The sequence below is a fragment of the Echiichthys vipera genome, assembly GCF_963691815.1.
Source record: "Echiichthys vipera genome assembly, chromosome: 22".
Classification (NCBI taxonomy): Eukaryota; Metazoa; Chordata; class Actinopteri; order Perciformes; family Trachinidae; genus Echiichthys; species Echiichthys vipera.
Genome location: NC_139847.1, coordinates 9852685 through 9868442, shown reverse-complemented (window position 1 = coordinate 9868442; position 15758 = coordinate 9852685). Strand labels below are relative to the sequence as shown.

Sequence of the window (15758 nt, the reverse complement as noted above, 5' to 3'; positions counted from 1 at the left end):
ATTGCGTTCCTTCTCCTCAGACTTTTCATGTGCACGTCTGAATGTCAGGGGAATCCCCATCATGCACAGCGAAGGGTGCACAAATACACTTTCCCCTGCAGCCTATGAATCCATACAAAGTTACAGGTTAGATGGAAAACTGAGTGGATCTGGATTGTTGGATTTCAGATCAGTCAATCTAGTTATAACTAGTTTTTGGGGGGGTAACTGTAATATTATTAGAGATATTTTATTAGTAATTCGTTACACTACTTGTTTCTAGTGAAAGTAATATTGTAACTGTAATCTGCTGTGCAGCTAAACATTGTTCAAACCCACAAAACTCATCCAAAGTTTCTAAAAAATAGCAAAAATCAGGGAGGATGTTGTGGAAATGTGCATCAAATTAATCACAAGACATGGTGTTAGTGTATTTTCACTAAATATCATATGTCTTCAATAAGGAGCTGGAACAAGCAGAATATATTTGATAATATCACAGTGAAAATGAGAGGGAGAGAGTTTCCCCAACAGGAAAACTATTTGTGAGAGACTTGTTGATTGCAGGTGTCGGTGGAGAGGCTTTACATTTTGTCAGGAGCCGAGCGGCCTCTCCTGGGGAAACAGACACATCACAGTGATCTCCAAACTTTGTCTGTGCCAAACTCTCTCCATCTGGGGGCCAGAGAGGGAGACGCTGAGATGGTTTTCTACCTGCAGGAGAGGGGAGACAGCACAGACAATGAAGACAGAGCTCAAACAATACTGTTTGTTTGTTTGTTTGTTGCATTTATTTTGAATATTTCTCCAAAAAAATAATACACACATATGTGTACATACACATAAATGCACATACATATCTACAACAGTGATCGCATTCATCATGAAATAAAATATTGGAAAAGGAGTGAGAAGAAGTTAAACTTATAAACTCCCACCCCTTATCCTTCTTTATAACTTACAACAAAAATAGAAATGAGCCTCCTAGCCCAACAGATTTCTTATATAAAAAAAATAGAAAACGCTTTGCTTAGTGCTAAGCAAAAAAATTAAAAAATCTATATATATATATATATATTTGCATATGATATCCTCAACGCACAATAAAGTAACACACATATAGCTGTACGTGTGTTTACCAAAAAATTAATACGTGATTCAGATACACACAGAAAGATATAGAGAAAAAAATATCCACCCCCATACTTTACAGTACACCACATCACACCCTTATGCCCATTATACCACTTAGTGGTCCTGAGTAACTTCATCCCTGTACCTTGTAAAGATCACATCTTTATACCTCAGTTTAAACTGTTTTATGTTTGGACATTCCTTTAAGTCTTTATGAAATCTGTTCCAAAGCCTCACACCGCTGACTGAAACACAAAAACCTTTCCTGATATTAAGACACATAAGCAAGTACTTTTTTTTAGAAATTACTATCTGAACATCCCTGCAGCCTGCACACAAATCTGCTCCTAAACAGGAAATCATTTCCCCCTGGGATCATTCAAGTATTTCTGATTCTGATTCTGATTGAAACAGAACATTTTTAAAATTGTATTGCTGGGCAATATCGTTTTTCAATAGAACTGATATTGTGAGAGAAATAATATTGAGATTTTGTGATGCACAAGAATAACAATAACAAGCACATTGACTCAGAATTTTGACGCCGCTCGGATCCTTGCGCGTTATGTTCATTTTGTTTCAAAGTTCTTAATGAAATTAAGAAATAATTTTCCTTTTTTTCAAGCATTTAATTCACACAGGAGGATACAAAATAGGCTTTACCATGCGTTTATTTCATATAGACTATTTATCTAGATCAGAAACTACAGCCTCAAATCTCCATATTTGACCAGTAAATTTAATGTCTAGAATGAGAGGACAGTTATATTTCAAAATAGGCGACTCAATGTACTTGTTTTTCCAGCTTCTTGTCAGTGAGTGAGTTCACAGCGCCCCCTAGAGGAGGGAGTGTGTTAGCTCAGGTCACTGACTGACACGTGTTTTCCATCAGGACTCATTCAGTGAAATTCCAGGATAAAATCCTCCCATGGTCATTTTCGGCAAATACACACATCAAATAAGCCATTAAAAAAAAAAATTTAGTGTAACAACTATCAATGGGGAAATCCGGTAGAGTCGCTAACAGCTGAACACTGATTAGCTCGGGTCAGTACGGTGAAGGCATTAAAACGTCTTTTTTAACCACTAATACTGCTCAAAATAACACCAAACCTCTGCAGTAGCATGAGAAGAGTCCCTACACATAAAACAAAGCACCTACAACATGGTTAGTGAACCCGGAGTTTATTAAAAGTGTTTGAAAAACATACCTACTGGCCCATGTACCAGCTCCTCTCATAGTAAGGTCCATTAAGTCGATTACCAAAGTCAATCCAAAAGAAAGGAGCCCATTGGTGCTTCATTTTATGAGTAAGGACTCTCCTCATGCTGCTGCAGAGGTTTGCTGTTATTTTGAGCAGTATTAGTGGTTAAAAAAGACGTTTGAATGCCTTCACCTTGCTGCCCCGAGCTAATCAGTGTTAGCCACGTCCGGCGTCTCAACCGGATTTCTCTGTTAATCGTTTATACATGAAAAGAGTGTCTTGATGGTTTATTTGATGACTATTTGATGAGTGTATTTGCCGAAAAAGACCCTGGGATGATCTTATGCACAAATTCCACTTTAAGTGATTGTCCGTTCTCCGGGTATCAACATGCTAAAAATAGTGCATTTTAAGTCAACTAAGGAGTATCACTTACCCTTTTCCTTGAGTAAAACTACAAACACGACAACAAAAACCTACTTAATTACAAGTACAAATCTCTAAAAGTTGAATTATCAACATTGACTTTTAAGTGGTAGTTGGTCATTGTGGAGCTATAATGACCTATTTTTTACACTGTTGGATATTAAAACTAAAATCTATAATGCATCAGTTTTTTCTGACAATTTTGATTTCATGTAAAATCTTAAATTGGGGCAGTTTGTCAAATATAAGTGGAGTAAAATTAGGTCAAATCACTGAAAAAAGGGTAGGTTATGGGAGCATAAAATGTTATACTTTACAATCGTCTCAAAATTGTCCTGAATACACGTAATACTTTGCCCCAGTTACACAGAAGATGGACTATTACTATTTGTCTCAAACCTACTAAATGTAGCGTGTATTGTTGCATAAACCAGATATGAGTTCAGTGTGATCCATTTACAGCTGCAGCGCACAACTGAAGACAGACAGACAGACGTGTAGTAAAACTTTTTATTTTTTCCAAGTCAAAAAACAAACAGAACAAAGATACAGAGAATGAGATACTGAACTGATTTCTATACAGTGGCAAATTTCAAGTTAAACCTTCTTTTGCCCAGACGTGTGAAGTCTTTCCTCAGTTTGAAACCCTGTCTCGCCCTGACACGCACGCTTCACCCAACACTCGTACACACATTCATACAACCTGGGAGTCCCGATGTCCTGAATTGACCGGACAGCACACAGTTAAGACGACAGGATTAGATGCAAAGCACAGTGGACAGAATAACACAAGGTCTGCGGCTCGAGTCCCCCACGATAATGTACTAAGTGCAATCACTGAACCTGCTTTTATCTCAAAAGGCCAGAGGATGCAGTCCTTTCAATTAAGAGTCCATCTGGGAAGCAACGTTTCACAAAATCATGACTGATAACATTTTTAGAACATAACCCAAAAGATTACTGGCTGTGTTTTATTTCCTCAGGACTCCCAGTCAGATCCAATACGCCCCCCCTTCCCCTCCCTCCCCTTGATTCCCCTCGTCACAGGTACATACACTGGTAGAAAAAAGGAACACTGATTTCAGAAATGAGGATCACTTGTGGATGAAGAGGGAAGAGGGAGGAGACTCTGCTAGTCCGATAAATTCAGAAACCGCTTCGAATGATGGAACGAGGAGGGAAAGGAAGAAATGTTTCCCTTCTCATCAGGTGTACAGTCGGTTCCCTGACACAATCAAACTAGGTCGAGTCACGTGTGAAAGCACCCATATTCAAAAAGAAAGTTCACACTAATGTAGTGGGTAATGTTTGTTTTTTTAACAGAGGCCAAAAGCGTTGTTTCTTTGGACAATCTCTGCTTAAAAGGAAATAAATTGTTCCGCGCAGTTGTAAAGAAAAAAGGCCGACAGGAGGACAAATGTTGCCCTCTGACGTCCCGAGAAGTGAAAACCCTAAAAAGGAGCACTCTATTTGTTTTGCCATTCGACCTTTTAACTGAAGCGGCGTCACAACCTGGTGACAGCATGCCGCAACACGTTGGCGAAAAAGAGCAGTCGTTGTCATGGCAATTGACTCGAACTGTTAGGGAGACGAAAAAAAACTAAAATACCAATCCGTCTCCTGCCTCTTCATCCACAGTATATGAACATGAACCTCCTGCAAACAGGTTTACAAAGTCACCAAAAGCAAACAGGAGAAATGCAAAAAAAAGAAAAAATTAAAATTAAATTCTTATTTTTCTTCTATTCATATTCACACGGAATAGTAGTTAACGTTCTTTCTTAAATAAATTGAATAGTCCAAATAAACCTGTGTACACGTCAGCTATCAGAAATGGGGAAGATTAGCAAGAAGTGGGAGGGATTTGAAGAAATTTTAACCTAAAGCGTGATTAAAATGTATTAACATGTGCTACTCATGCAAACAATGACAAAAGCAGCAACGCCAAACTAGAGTCCCTCATCCACGTGCCCCCATTTCCTCCTAGAATCAAAATTAAAGACAGAATAACCATTTTATTTTATTTTTTTTCATATAAATCTTTAAATTCCCAGTGTCAAGGGAAGAATATTATCTGGAAAAGTCTTTTTTTTTTTTTGCTTTTGATGCACAAGTCTCCAAAATGGTAGAGGACAAGAGGATGCTGGTGGGTGTTTTCATGACATCTTTCAGGTGTTTTTGTCTTTGGGGTGTGAAGGAGGAAGAGGGGAGGGCGATGGGTACATACACCTATGTAGTTAATGATGTTCAAGAGTGAAATTTCGTTTTCCCTGCAAGCCAGTTTCTCTCTCCGACCACCCGACTTTCTTCTTTGGACAATCTGACCCAATATATCGAACGCCTAAAGCTCCTGTCTGTGATCCGCAAAATGCGCCCAAAACTGGCAGCGACTGTACTTTTACAAAAGCAGCAACAAAAAAAAAAGGTCAAACAAGATACACCTTGGTGAAATATGCAGTAAACAAAGTTCTAAACCTTACATCCTTGATTTTCTTTCGAGCTTTAGTGATGAATACAATCCGCTTTTCAAAAGGCTTTTGGCAATATGTACGCTTTCCACAACTATACACCCAATATTTAGAGCAAGAGAGAGACTGGATGCAGTACACTATAAAGTTAAAAAGGGACATTTTCTCCCTGTTATGTGTTCACCACATCCTCCTCTCCTTTTCATTCCCTCTTGGGATTTTGCAGTTTTGCATCAACACCCCGTGTGAAAATTAAAAAACTATTTCAAAAGGCAGCCTTTTTTTTTTCCTTCAGGCAGAGCAGTCGAGTCTTCCACATAATAGTTTTAACAATTTCTGGTGGTAAAGTGGGGTCTCAAGACAGTCAAGACTGGAGCCTAACAGAGGTCCCAAAGGAGAGACCGCCCCAAAAGAATAGAAATCCCGACCGGGACCCCTGTGGCAAGAAGCAGCGCCACCTCCGGTTGGTTAAAAGGTGCCGTCCTTTGCGTGTCCACCCGTGAGGTGACAGGGTTTTCTTCAGCTGCCTCCCCTTCTCCTCCGAGGCTCATCAGTTGTTCTCCTCGTCGCTGTCGTCGGGGCTGATGGCCGGGCTGTATGTGGGCGAGGTGGGGCTGTATCCGGGGGAGGTGGGGCTGTACGTCGAGCCTTTGGGACTAGTTGGCGAGTACGTGGGAGAAGTGGGCGAGTACTTGGGTGAAGTTGGGGAGTAAGTCGGGGAGGTGGGGGAGTATTTGGGGCTGGTGGGGGTGTATGTGGGGGAGGTCGGGGAGTAGGTAGGAGAGGTGGGGCTGTATTTTGGAGTCGTTGGGGAGTAGGTGGGAGAAGTTGGGGAGTACTTCGGCGATGTCGGGGAGTACTTTGGCGAGGTGGGGGAGTACTTGGGAGAGGTGGGGGTGTACTCTGGGGAGCTGGGGCTGTATGAAGGTGATGTTGGGGTGTATTTGGGGGAGGTGGGGGAGTAGGAGGGAGAGCTGGGGCTGTATGAGGGGGAGCTGGGGGTGTAGGTGGGCGACTGCGGGGTGTAACGTGGACTGGAGGGCGAGTAGGACGGAGAGGTGGGGGAGTATGAGGGCGAGGTTGGGGAGTAGTTGGGGCTGGTCGGGGTGTAGTTGGGGGAGGTCGGAGAGTAAGAGGGTGATGTCGGGGAGTAAGAGGGAGAGGTGGGGGAATAACTGGGCGAGGTGGGCGTGTAGTTTGGCGATGTCGGGCTGTAGCTCGGGCTGGTCGGCGAGTAGGAAGGAGAGGTGGGGGAGTAGGAAGGAGAGGTGGGGGAGTAAGATGGAGAGGTTGGAGAATAAGAGGGGGAGGTGGGGGAGTAAGAAGGGGAGGTGGGCGAGTAGCTGGGTGATGTCGGGCTGTAGCTTGGCGACGTCGGGCTGTAGCTCGGCGAAGTGGGAGAGTAGGACGGGGAGGTGGGAGAGTAGGATGGGGAGGTGGGAGAGTAGGAGGGAGACGTCGGGGAATAAGACGGAGACGTGGGAGAATAGGACGGAGAGGTTGGGGAGTAACTGGGCGAGGTGGGAGAGTAGGAAGGAGATGTGGGGCTGTAGTTGGGGCTGGTCGGGGAGTAAGAGGGAGAAGTAGGAGAGTAAGAGGGTGATGTCGGGGAGTAGCCGGGGCTCTGCGGGGTGTAACCACCGGGGGAGCGCGGCTCGTAGGCCGGAGAGGTGGGGGAGTAGTTGGGTGACATGGCTCCACCTGGGGGAGAAAAAGAGAGTTTTAAGGGAGGAGAAAAACTTTCTTAAATAATTGACATGCTGTAATATTGTGAAAATGGTTTTATATAATTCAGTAATTTTGTGCGTTTATTTTCATCTAAGCGTCAAAATCAAGATCAAAAGAATGTTTAACCTGGAGATGGGATGTACGGGCTGGCGGGTCCCGGAGATCCTGGAGACCCAGGAGTGGGAGACCAGGCCGGGGAATAACCTGGAGAGAAGCCACTTGCGTCTGATGCTGCACTGGGAGAAAAACCTGCTGCTCCGGGGGTCATGCCGCTTCCTGGAGAAAAAACAAAAAAACAGGGCAACAACTCAGTGAAGGAAAGCAAAAAAGGAAGAAAGAAAAGGAACGCAACCTGGGCATAACACTCACCGACACTGGGGGACCAGGCACCGTAGGCCGGTGTTGCTCCTGTGTTCCACGGGGTCATGGCAGGAGACATGCCGCTCATCGGGCTCGGCACCGTGCCGAAGAACATTCCAGTGGCTGCAAATAGGACGGATGCGAAACATAAACATCACAGCTCTTACATCATCTCTAGAATCCAAACTATTCATGCAAAATATCCGAGGAACGTCTCTCCACTTACGTCCAGCCACGCTGATGCCAGGGATGTTTGTAGGGATCTCCATGCCGTATTTACACTTCTCAGCATCCAACAGCAAATCGAAGCATCCTGTACCGGCCGGGGCGAGCTGGCCGAGCATGATGTTCTCCGACACACCCTTCATTGGGTCGCTCTCACCGTGGGATGACGCCTCCATCAACACATCCACCTGAAGGAGGAAATAGTTATTATAATGGTCCTTTTCTCTAATCAGTAGTACTAAGTGACTTCAGTCGATGGTCCTCTCACCGTCTCCTCAAAGGAACACTTCATGAGAGGTCCCGTGTCTTGACGGTTGATGCCGTGACGCGTGATGGCCATCAGGTGACCACGGCAAGTCATAGTGTCACAGAGCAGAGCCAAGTGACGGTAGTTGACGTAAGAGCCGTCGAAGGAGATGACATGATACAACTCCCTCTCCAGAGCCTTTCGCACCGCCTCGATTCCCAAAACCTACGTAAGAGAGAGAGCAGGAGGAGGGAGGGAGAAAATAAATAGATCTATTTTTAAATCTGCTGGAATTCTACTGTGACACAAAGCTATTTTTAGGCTTTTACGTACCGTGAAGATCTCCACAATGTCGTTGGAGGTGGTCCTGACGGGGTCTACGTCCTTCTCGCTGAGGACCCTCATGAGGCTCACGCCGTCTGTCTCGAGGATCCATTCCTGCAGGGCCTTGAACTCGCCGTCCTCTGTGATGATGATCTTCTTCTTATTGTCAGTCTGGGGCAAGTGCATGTACACCTGGAGGAGAAGATCGTGACTTAACTTATAGCAGGCAGGTATACCTTTTTGTTACAGATGATGTACAATCATCCTGTAGTGAATACTATTATACGTCTGTGTATGTGTGTGTTGACTTACCTTGCTGATCTGCTCGATGCCTTGCAGGGTCATGTCTGTCAGCATGTTGGACTCTATGCACCTCAAGAACACATCGTCGTCCATTTTGTCCACCACCTCCTCATCCTAGACAGGTAAATGCAGGTATTTATGATTAACACTGAAACTGACTACAGGGAGTTTAGCGTTATAAAATATAATATTGATGCTCACCTCTTGGAATTTGTTCTCGTCGCTGTTCATGATTCTGATTCGCAGAACGAGCTTCTCAGCGTTGTCGTCATTGAAAATACAGTTCAGGTCGTCTCCAAAACCTTGCGGAAAAACAAAGTGTCAGTCGAGAACCACGTCAGTTGCGTGTGTGTGTGTGTGTGTGTGTGTGTGTGTGTGTGTGTGTGTGTGTGTGTGTGTGTGTGTGTGTCCCACCTGCGTTGATCTTCTCTGCGATCTGCTCCATGGTCAGCTTGCGGTCAGTCATGTGCTTGCGGTCGAGCTCGATGCGCAGTAGCCACGGGGAAATGCGCGTCACGTCGAAGTCGGGCATCTCGTAGTAGACATTCACCCACTCCTGGTCCTCGGCCACCACCGTGCTCTGGGGGTTGGGGTCGTAGTAGATGGCGGTGTTTGCTGTCACCTAAGTAAAAAAAAAACAAAATACTTTTAGTCACTGCTTTCAAATTAGGCTGACATTATTTTGGTTGAAATGGTTGAAGATTAGAAACTTTTCTTTCGCTCACCTTTCGTAGTGTCGTGTGCTCCAGTCGACAGAGGATGTCCTTGGCCCTCTCTGCGTCACGGGCTGCCTGACCCAGCAGGAAAACGGTCAGCGAGGGGGTTTTAGGCCTCTTGGAGATGTTTATCAACTCCTTTAGACGGGGCACACCGAGTGTTACGTTCTTGGCTGACACGCCGGCGTAGTGGAAAGTGTTCAGGGTCATCTGAGTGGCGGGCTCTCCCAGCGACTGAGCAGCCAGAGCGCCAACCATTTCACCTGGGTGGGCCTGGGAACGCAGGGAATCTTATCTTATTATCTTCAAATTTCAATCTTTAACTTTTAAACTTTACATGCAATATGCTAAACTTACAATGGACTGATTGAATTTGGTCTCGATCTCTCCCAGCAGCCAGTCGAAAGCTTCGGTGGAGAGGCGGAACTCCTCGGTCATTCGTTTGGAGCAGAGAGTGGATCGCAGGTGGATGTTGAAGAGCAGAGTAGCGTTCTGCTGAGCCTGTCTGCTCAGTGGGTCCTCGCCATTCACAATCACCAGCTTCTTACTCAGATCTTGAAGACCTAGGGATGTAAAAACGTGCAAAGATTGAGATTTATGCAACAACTCTTTAGGCTTTCTAACGTTGTTTTGTATTGTAAGCTATAAAATTGTACACATTTAAAGAAACATGCTATATTGTTCTTTGGTCAATGAGGTTTGTTATTTTGGAGCTCACCCTCGACCACCCGTAGAGGATTGAGGTCTGTTGGGGTTCGTATGTTGATGCGGAAGATCTTCTGAGCATTCCAGATCATTCTTGCCAGGTTGCACGGCAACACCACCTGCAGACGAGGAGAAACATTTGCAGTTTATGAAGATTTTTCGATTTTACGTTCAGACAGAGAGACGACTAAAAGAACAGTGGTGCATTTCCAAATGTGAGCGCGCGCACACACACACCTTACTGTCCCCGGTGGGGAAAATGGCGCGGAGGACCTCTCTGTCCTCCTTCATCTTCTCAAACTCCCTCTCCAAGGAACTCTGCACGTGGGCGTTAGTCAGCACGTCTTTTACTACGTCTTCCTGCAGCATCCGCCTCAGTGCTCGCTCATTGGTGCAGTCAAACTTGAACCTAGGCAGAAAATGAGAAGAGAGTTTTGATATTATTTACATAGTTGCGTAAATGTTACAGCATATGTGTGGGACTAAAACTCCTTTCTTAGTATGAAGTATATGTAGTAGAGCATAGTGTGGGTGTGTGACTTACTTCTTTTCAAAGGCCTTGTGCGATGGTTTGAGTGTTGCCACGTTTTGGAACTCGACGTTCTCTCCTGCCAGGCCGTCCTCGCCGTAGCGCAGCTGAACCACCTGGTTGATGGAGTTACGCACCGTGCCGTCGTACTTCACCATCACCGACTCCATGGACTTGATCAGACGACGCTGGATGTAACCTAATGATAAAAACAGATTTACCCCGTTAAAAACTAACTTGTTGATGGGTTAGACAGTCCCTTTGAATACATTTTGGGTCTGTTAGTTGAGTAACTACTGATTTAAAAAAAAGCATGTTTGTGTACATTTATCAAACATATCCTGACTCATTTCTCCCTGTAACCCTCCACCCAGCTGCCTGGACTCACCAGTCTCAGCAGTCTTGACAGCTGTGTCGATAAGACCCTCTCTGCCTCCCATGGCATGGAAGAAGAACTCTGTTGGAGTCAGGCCGGCCAGGTACGAGTTCTCCACAAAGCCTCTACTCTCAGGACCGTAATCATCCTTAATGAAATGAGGCAGCGTGCGGTGTTTGAAGCCGAAGGGGATTCGTTTACCCTCCACGTTCTGCTGCCCCACCACAGCGATAACCTGAATGAGGAGGTGAGATAAAGGAGATGTTAGAGATAATGTGAATCAAAGCTATCATTACCCTTTCGTGAGGTAATTATAGATACGAGGGTTTCTTTCACCTGTGAGATGTTAATCTTTGAGCCCTTAGAACCAGCCACCACCATGGACTTGAAGTTGTTGTACTCTGACAGAGACTTCTGGGCTGAGGATCCCGTTTTGTCACGAGCGTCGTTGAGGATACGGTTCACCTGGTTTTCAAAGGTCTGCCTCAGTGTGTTACCGGGGGTCGGCTCCAGCTCGTTGTTGTGGGCTTTCTCGATGACCTTGCGGACAAAAGGCAAAGGGAAAATGTAACTTTTTGTGCGCGTCATTTCTGCTCAAAAGAAAAGAAAAAAAACAACAGCTATGTTGATATAAGGATGTTGGAGACTATACAATGACTTACTTCTATCACATCCTGTTTGGCTTTCTTGATGGTGTTCTGGATGTCAAGGTAGGTCTTGGCGTCAGCAATGGAGTCACCGATACCAATGGAATGACCTGAACAAATATCAAGAGTAATCTCATAAATATTAAGACAAAACAACAGCAAAAAATATAAAGGGATTATGCAAAAACAACAAAAATCCATTGTGAAAAACTATAATTGTTGTGTCAATGTTCACTTACCCTCGATGAGCAGCCAATTGTTGACCACTGTCTGAATGTTGGAGTAGAAGAGTCTGGTGATGTCGTGGCCCATCTCCAGGTAGGAGATGTGGACGAGGGAGCCGGCTGAGGTTCCTAGTGATTTCTTACACAGGATGCCCATGATCAACTCACCGTTCTCCACTATGACCTGTGTGAAGGAGATGAATGCGGGGCTCACTTTGCGTTGTCCTTCATTTTCATTCTGTCATCTAACATGGGATTAATCAGGTGATTTGTACCTTGGTGTCGCCGGGGGAGATGTGTTTGTAAGGGCCGCTGTCTTCCTCGTCAGGATGGGTGCTGTGTGTGCGGATCACGTTTATGTGTCCTGGAATGATTAGGCTGAAGATCTGCTTGCCTGTCCACAGGGGACGGGGCTTGAGGATGGCCGGCTGAGGCACTTTCCCGTCCCAAGTGGAGAGGAACATGAGGAGGTTCATCACCTCACCCTGTGGTGGAGAAACGCACAGTGTTAGGAACCTTTCAGACCAGAAAAAGTAGCAGCCGGTGGTCCCTGTAACCATCTCCTTACCCGCTCTAAGAAGACGTCTCTTTTAGTAAATTTGCGCACGGCTGTCAGGGTGTCCTGCACAATACCCATGACGGGCCTGTTGGACTGGGGTGTGACGATCATACGGGGCACCATGGCCAGCTCCTGAATCTCTGCCCTTGTCTCCAGGGACTGCGGCAGGTGGAGGTTCATTTCGTCCCCGTCAAAGTCAGCGTTGTACGGGGTGGTGACACTGGAGAGGGAGACGACGAGAGGATGGGATGTTAGAACTGCTGCACCACAGAGATAAAAGTGATAATATAAAAATTCCACGTCTTCATTTAGTACCTGAGGTTGAGTCGGAAGGTGGACCACGGCAGAATTCGCACCCTGTGCCCCATCATGGACATTTTATGTAGTGTAGGCTGTCTGTTGAAGATGACGATGTCCCCGTCACACATGTGTCTTTCCACCTAAACAGAGAAAAATGTCAGTTTTAGTCAGCATAAATATCTACTTTGATTCATCATCTAACAAAAAATGGTAACAGACGTCGCTCTAAAGCTGCTGATAAGAATTTCAGTCTTGCCTTGTAGCCAATCTGCAGGTGAAGGTCACTTGGTTTGGGGTGAAATCGCAGGTCAATTCTGTCTCCGTTGTCTCGGATGATGTATTTGGCTCCCGGGTACTGGCTGTTGCCTCTTCGCACCAGCTCTTGTAATCTAAGATGGTCGACAGGATAAATGAATGAACCGACATCGCATTTCATATAATGGTTTTGGAATATGGATTTTACACACCGTGTGAAGTTTAAGAAAAACTTATCTGCAGTTACCTGTCAATATTAAAGGGTGTGACGATTTCTGGAAAGGTCATATTGGCTGCGATGGATCGTGGTACGCCCACTTGGTCGATTTGCAGGTTGGGGTCCGGGGTGATAACGGTTCGAGCGGAGAAGTCCACTCGCTTACCCATGAGATTACCTCGGACTCGCCCCTCCTTTCCCTTTAGACGCTGTTTTATGGATTTGAGAGGGCGCCCAGACTTTTGCATTGCCTGTGAAAGGAAAGGAATAATACTGAGAATGGGCTCACCTAGGTGTTTTTATCACTATGTTCCATTGGATCGTGTACTGGGAACAAATCTATCTGTATTTAAGGAATGAGGGAAGTACCCTTGGCAGGCCTGGCAATTCGTTGTCCACCATGGTGGCTACATGAAACTGGAGTAGTTTGACATCCTCAGCTATGACGTGAGCTGCGGCACCGCTCTGCTCATTTCTCCTCAGTTGGTTGTTGATTTTGACAATGTCAGCAAGCTTGTGGGTCAAGTCATCCTTTAAAAACAGAAGTTAATTGACGGTTTGTTATCGTCATACGGTGTATGTGTGTATTTTTACACAATTTAAAAACACGCAGGTAGGACAAAACAAGCAGTATAACAACAAAACAAAACATTCAGTATGGGATCATATTACTTTACCTGGTTGCGAGCAGAGCCCTGCATGACTACAGCAGGCCTGACAGCCAGTGGAGGCACGGGCAACACAGTTACAATCATCCACTCCGGTCGGGCAAACTTGGGGTCCATGCCCAAGATGACGTCCTCTTCATCCGAGATGCGCTTGAAGATCTCGTGCACACGCTCGGGACTCAGCAGGATTTTCTTCTCCTGCGAATCCTCGTTGACGTGCTTCCACTCTGCATACAGCTCCAAGCCGGAGCGTCTGATACGTGGCTGGTAGCGCCCGCAGCCGCCGTGGCCCTGTATAAGTCACATTGTGGGGTCGGAAGAAAAGTGTGAGAGAAAGAAAATAATGGGGCAGTGAAAGTTGAAAGCTGGAATTGCCATTTAGTATAAAAAGACTCGGCACAAATACCTTCTCCTTGGTAATGTCCTCCTCGGTCTCCTGCTGTTCCATTCCAAATTTGTTGTCCATCTCCTCTCCTCCTTCACAGATATTTTTTCCTTTGCACAGCTCGTACACGTGTGTCAAACGTTTCCTGGGCTGCCCTTTAGATTTTATCAGAATGTCTTTGATCTTTGGGTTGTTCTGGAGGCATAAGCAAAAGGGAGCAAGTTAAAAAAACGCTACGAGCAAGACTGAGAAGCTCTTATGATGAAATAGAATTTATTTGTACGACGTACGGTAACATGCTGGATATACTTACTGAATCCACTAATAGCTTGGAGCAAAAGAAGCAAACACATCGAAGAACCTTCATTATCTTTGTTACGAATCCCACATGGAAAACCGGCTTTGCCAGTTCTATGTGCCCAAAGTGACCTGGACATTCGGTCATGTTGCCTGAGCAAAATAAAAAAAACATGATTAAAACATCATTAAGTGATGACATCAGACAGGTATAGCAGCCAACTGATCAACTATATATTTTAGCAAAAGTGCAAATATGCCATTATACCTGCACATGTCTGACATCGTCCACTTCGTTCTATGACCCCTTGTCTCGGATCCATAAGGCCACCAAGTTTAGGACGTCCTCCTTCTGTTGTTTCGGGGTATTTGATTCCCCCTTCTGTAACTGACATCCGTTTCTGGAGAGAAAGACGCCATATATGTAAGTTGATGCTAGAATAATCAGCAGTTGATCAGCTACCATCCATGCTAAAATGCAGCTGCATATATGTCATATATATTTATTTACCACAAGCAGTCATCCACATCAGTGATAGATCCTAAATGTATATTAATCATCGTCCATTACTCAATGAAACAATAAAAAGTAGGCAAATCAGTCTTTCTAATTATAGCTGGAGCTGGCTAAATTAAATTATGAAACGTTATGCTCAATTACATGAACACACAAGATCTAGTATTTATGAATCCATAAAGCCACGAAACATCCAAACCTCAGTTAAAGAAAACATGCGTGTCGGAGTTTGGTGAAGTACCCCTTTATTCATTCATTGTGATGAAACAGACAAATGCGACCAGTGGTACACCCAACGAGCCATAACGCAAAAACAAAGTAAGCACAATTTCTACTTACTGGTGGGCCTACAAGTAACATTACACAAATAAAAAGGGGGTTTAATTCATGTGATAGCATTGATCCTTTTTGATAATGTTGTGCTTAAAGTTTTACAAACTTCCTGCAACATGCTAGTTAGCACAAGCTTCACCAGCCTGACACAGCTAGTTAGCCAGGCTAGGCTAACAGTGAGCATTTTACCGTTGTAAACAGAACCATGTCTTTGCAGCATTATGTTAAACCACAAGATTAATTAAGAAACTACAAAACTGATGTGTGATATGTGCGAGAATTAATAAAATACCCCACTAGCCCCCCAAAAAGAAAACCTACAAGCTCATCTGGGCTGATGATGCCGAATTGAACTCTCTTGATCGTGCGCAATGGGCATGCGCTGTCGCCGGAGGGCGGTCCGTGCATCCTGTCTATTCAAAGAGACGCGTCCTTCCTCGGCACGCCGCTTTGTGAGCAGGAACAGCCTTTAAATTGTCACCACGACTCTGGTCAGGCCGCCAACGGTGACCGGAAAGTCTCCGAAGGCGATATCCCAGGGACCACTGCTGTCGGTTGCCTTTATAGCCGAGTTATTTGTGTTTTGGTCCTAAGTAAGATGGCTACCGACTGCTCCCTTCCCTTTTTTGTT

At 44.9% G+C, this 15758-nt stretch overlaps 1 protein-coding gene across 1 annotated transcript; it reads right to left on the bottom strand.

Moving 5' to 3' along the window:
- Nucleotides 1-3240: 3240 nt before the first annotated feature.
- Nucleotides 3241-15758, bottom strand: polr2a (RNA polymerase II subunit A). The gene is made up of 29 exons (XM_083936711.1): nucleotides 15449-15758; nucleotides 14546-14678; nucleotides 14294-14430; nucleotides 14002-14175; nucleotides 13605-13886; nucleotides 13297-13458; nucleotides 12958-13178; nucleotides 12712-12844; nucleotides 12471-12595; nucleotides 12165-12375; nucleotides 11872-12081; nucleotides 11612-11780; nucleotides 11388-11482; nucleotides 11062-11265; nucleotides 10738-10960; nucleotides 10365-10548; nucleotides 10058-10229; nucleotides 9834-9939; nucleotides 9473-9678; nucleotides 9125-9388; nucleotides 8814-9021; nucleotides 8601-8701; nucleotides 8409-8513; nucleotides 8106-8288; nucleotides 7794-7997; nucleotides 7527-7713; nucleotides 7310-7423; nucleotides 7067-7216; nucleotides 3241-6913 (listed from the first exon to the last, which is right to left on the bottom strand). Exons 1-29 carry the CDS (start codon nucleotides 15533-15535, stop codon nucleotides 5763-5765), a joined length of 5901 nt encoding a protein of 1966 aa, XP_083792837.1. The 5' UTR covers nucleotides 15536-15758; the 3' UTR covers nucleotides 3241-5762.